This window comes from Gekko japonicus, unplaced genomic scaffold (assembly GCF_001447785.1).
Source record: "Gekko japonicus isolate JY-2015 unplaced genomic scaffold, Gekko_japonicus_V1.1 scaffold1184, whole genome shotgun sequence".
Classification (NCBI taxonomy): Eukaryota; Metazoa; Chordata; class Lepidosauria; order Squamata; family Gekkonidae; genus Gekko; species Gekko japonicus.
In genome coordinates, this window is record NW_015165273.1 from 7,335 (window position 1) to 12,217 (window position 4,883).

At 42.3% G+C, this 4,883-nt stretch overlaps 1 protein-coding gene across 1 annotated transcript in view; it reads left to right on the top strand.

The window, feature by feature from the left end:
* Positions 1–4,788: 4,788 nt before the first annotated feature.
* LOC107109571 (keratin-associated protein 4-8-like) overlaps positions 4,789–4,883 on the top strand; it is a 2,718-nt gene continuing 2,623 nt past the window's right edge. The window contains exon 1 of the mRNA XM_015410236.1: positions 4,789–4,832. Coding sequence (XP_015265722.1) covers positions 4,822–4,832 — 11 coding nt within the window. The 5' untranslated portion in view covers positions 4,789–4,821. The remainder of the gene's footprint in view (positions 4,833–4,883) is intronic.

Sequence of the window (4,883 nt, forward strand, 5' to 3'; positions counted from 1 at the left end):
TCTTGATCTAAATTCCACTGCTATTTGCAATGGACATGGCAGCTCCCTGTTTGTACCAGGCATAACTCATCAGAAAATGTGACTGCAGTAGGGTTTTTTACGATGATTTAATTTTAACATAGAAATTTGTTCAGATGTTAAAGATGCAATCTCTTTTATTATTCATAGATTATTTCTAACTTTAGGAAAGTTCTTTATTTTTTTAAAGAGAGAATCTATCCCAAAAGTCTGTAATACTGATGTTTTGTTGTCTGTTTCTACATTTGAAATATGTAATACATTTGATAATACATCTGATTTTACTTGTTGTATGTAAGAACTTGAATTAAGCAAACTCCGGAACATGACGGAAGACAGGAGGGCCTGACGTCATGTGGTCCATTGGGTCGTGAAGAGTCGGACTCAACTGTGCAACTGAACAACAACAAAAATGTAAGAACTCATAATCTCTCATTATATATAATTGTGTTTTTCGGTGGCACTTTGCTGAACATTCCATGCGCTCTGGAATCAGTTGGCTTCCTGATCTGTCAATCAGAAGGGCTCCCTATGTACTGGCTGCATTGCCTGAGTCCCGCCTCCAACATTCTAAACAGTTTGCTGTTCCTATCCCTCCCCCATAGCCAGTCAGAACACACAGGTCATTTGCATATGCGGCCTGATTGGCCTTCGCCTCTAACATTCTAAACAGTTTTGCTGTTGCTGTTGGGAGTCACTGAATGTGTCCTGAGGTAAAATACATATCCCAGTCTTCCTTTAAATCGTCACTGGAGTTGCCAATCTCCATGTGAGGTCTGGAGACCTCCGAGAAATCACCGTGTTCCCCAGCCACAGCACATCATTTCCTCTACAGAAAATTTCACAGCTATTAACTGATGTCCAGATGACCAAAATCAGTTCTCCTGGAGACAATGGCTGCTTTGGGCAGTGGACTCTTGAGCCACCACAGCCCTAATGGCGGTATACGTTCTGTAAAATATTTGTGTGTTTTGGGTTCCAACATATTGTGCCAATGAGTTTTCCAGTCACCTGACGAATTTTTGGCTTTGATAAAGGCTTTGAAGAAGGCGAAATGAGGAGCAATTGGACATCTGTTGCCGTTACTAAGTCATGTAGTTGAAATTTGAAGCCTCAGGAGGCAGGCACAATTGTTTATGAAACTTGTTTTGGACTGTGACATTATCTAGTTGGCTCGTAATAAAGTAATACGTTTTGCAGCATTGTGTTTATAGTTTTGCCAAGCTGAATGGCTGTAATTTGAAACTTCCAGGTTGCTGACATAAGTTTCCATGTGACTGGATTGTTAAATGTAATTGTCTTCATTAAAGTATTACATAAATTACTGTATTGTATTGTTTTTTGTGGGGAATGAATGCATTTTGGATTGTGGCTCTGAACCTAAGTTGTATAAAATATTTTTTTAAAATAATAACATCTAACACATTTGATGATATTTGTAAGAAATTGTATTTCTTGGATTATCTGTTATAAAACCTGTTTGCACCGTGGTTTTCTTTCCATGTGTTCAAAGGAGGCATTCAGCCGGAGGTTTTGGTCTATCTCTGTGGATGATCTGTTGGAAACCCAAGGTCTGACTCTTACATTAAGGCCATACTTGCACAGTCATGATGGTGTTCACTTCTCTACCAAGGAAATGTCACATTTTCTTGACATATCTGCATCACGGGTTGTATGACATTATATTCAACGGGAGGGACAAGGGGTTATTAAACTGAGCCTGTGGTCATACGTGCCATTTGGTGCACAGGAGAAGCGGGCCTGTTTCCCCTGGTGAAAATTGACACAGCGTTCGTTGCAAGATCACACATCCTTTGTAGCTGCGGGCTCAGCCCATCACTGCCTGGTCAGACGGCACGTGGCTGAGTGTTGTTGTCGCACCTCTGCACTGAGGGTTCCCCATGGAGTATGCGGTTATACGCATACTGCTAAGCAAGGGGGGGGAATGGCACAAAAACAGGATGGAGTGAGCAGACCATCCCAATGGCATGAAAGCATGCTTGAGCGATTACACAGGGGAAAGTCCGTCCATAGCCCATTGGCAAGCATTAGGACACATTTGTCATGAGACAAGGATTCCAGATGTGACCTTGTTTCGAGATGTTTTTCAATCGTGTCTGTTGTATCAGTCAATGTATCGTATCACAAAAAGGACATGTTCACATGATTATCATGGACCCAAAAAGGGTTCACAGTCTGGTGTATAACGATCCACATAAACAGGCTCTCAACTAGATAATATTAACAAAGGTGATAACTCAAATGTAACTGCTGTAGTTGGAGAATGTCAGGCATTCGCAGCTGAGTCGGATCTAAAGACACGACTGACCATGGCGTTGGTTAATTTCTCCATGTAGCAGTGAGTGGATGGATTACTCAATATGGGTAGAACAAATTGGCAGTGCCCCGAGACACTGAAGGAAGAAGGGGCAGACCCAAAATAGCCCACCATTCATTACTCGGCAAGGTGGGTTGGGATTACAACACTCTTACCACTGAGTAAGATCAACTAAACAATGGCTGATTTCGCACTAGAGCTGCCTCGATGTTGCGCCGCCGTTTGCCCCGATACTATTGGTCAATTTCACACCCGAAGCTGCAGGGCTGCATTTTGACTCGCAGCTTCGCCCGATTTCCCTTGCAGTTTCATGATCCTGTTTTTTGAGGATCACGAAACCGCGGAGGAAATCAGGCAAAGCCGCGGGTCAAATGCAGCCCCACGGCTTCTGGTGTGAAACTGACCAATAGTATCGGGGCAAACGGCAACGCAACATTGAGGCAGCTCTAGTGTGAAATCAGCCAATGAGTTGTTTGAAAAGCATGTTCAGGGAGATTGATGAGATTTGGCACTCCTTGGCACCAGGCACGGGCAGCAGAAGAACTGAATGTCCACCTCCACTACTGAAAACATGACTTAACCCAAACCGAATCGAATTATGCATCTGAAGATCTGACTGTATTGACAGATATACAAAGATATACTCATTTTTGGCTCCTGGCTGCATCGAATTTTTCTGACCAAGCAAGAAAGGTATATGATTGAGCCACTGCTATAGGAAAGTGTGCCTGACCATGGCAGTAAACTATCCAGAATGAGGCCTCTGATTAACATCTTTGCCTTTGGTCAAAGACAATAATCGTTAACAATTTTCATCTTGGTCAATTTGCGTTCTAATATCAGGAGCCATTTTGTAATATCACTTGTTTGACCACTGAGGAAGGCCAGTTGTCTAAAACAGGTATGGTCAGGGTCCATAATGGTGATTCTTGGTTGTCACTGTATAATTTGATTTCTATTTGAGCCTTTCACCAGGGCCAGTATCTTTTTTTAAAAAATTACTTTGTAATAAATACATGTATATTTTTGAATATCTGTCAATATTTAATGTTTTTAATTTGACTAACAGAATCATTGGCCTATACCTTAGATCTAATTAACCTTTAGGTTCTTAATTCACACCCACTACTGACCATGTTAGAGACGTCCAAATTTTGGTATCTACTAGGCTACCAAGTGCCTAGCTAACTATGAATGATGTGTGAGGATGCAAATCAGCTCCTGTTTAAAGAAGAAGAGATTGGATTTATACCTCACCCTTCACTACCTGAAGGAGTCTCACAGTGGCTTACAATGTCCTTCCCCTTCCCACAACAGATACCCGGTGAGGTAGGTATATTTTGTATAAGTAGTTAACAATGTGGTCGAGGTCCAGTCGTAATGATTTACCGAACCGCTTTTACTTAGATTTATTGTATTTATGTAAGTTGTTTTATGGATTAATGTTTTATCTATGTTGGTTTTATTAATGTTGTGAGCCACCCTGAGCCGCTTCACCGGAAGGGCGGGATAAAAGTTGAATGAATGAATAAATAAATAAATAAATAGGTGGGGCTGAGAGAGCTCTCTCAAGACCTGCTCTTTCCCGAACAGCTCTGAGAGAATTGTGACTGACCCAAGGTTACGCCAGCAGCTGCATGCATAGGAGTGGGGGATCAAATCCGGTTCTCCCAGATTAGAGTCCACGCTCCTAACCACCGCACCAAACTAACCACTACACCAAAAGAAGTTTAACTTAACCCCCGTCTCCATTTGGTGATGGTACAAAAACTGTTTCCATACAGCCACTCAGTTCTCATTTCCCAGAGGCTTACTCATTATTTTGAATTGACCTTTAGGCCAGAACTTTGTTTAGAAAGGCTTATGAGATTGTGCATCATGCTTTGGGGATTGTAGAGCCTCAAGATCATCATGACTGTTCCTTGAAAGTTATTGTACCTTGACGTGGCAATGAGACCTTTCTTCTCAGTGGTCCTGCCATTCCACAAGAATCCAAACAGTCATTGCAGTCACATGGGTTTTGTTTTGGGCCTTGGGAAATGATTGAGTGGTAATTTGACGGAACACATGTAACCCAGACAAATGAGGGTGAATCTGATATTTCTGAAAATATGAAACACTCAGTACCTGGGTTGTGGTAAACCTGTCTGTGGATCCAATTAAAGTAATCCACTAAAAGTGCCCTCTGGTCAGACCTGGGAATCACACTGTTATTTGTAGATCACAGGATTCATCACGCATTACGTGAGTGAATTCTCTCCTGGGCGATACACTCCTCAGTGACCAACATGTATGACCAGAGAGCACATTGTTGACAATCATGCTTTGATGTCTAACAAGCATCGTACTCTTTGGCGATGCCTCACTTCCTCTGGCCAAAGCTCACGGAGCTGTATAAAAGGGGGCGGCCCACTGAGAGCTCTTCACTTCCAGAACTAGGTTCACAAGCCTGACAAGTTTCTACCATGGAACACAGGTATGTGCCATTCCATTGGCCATTGGCCACTGTTAAATCTTCCACTGTGAT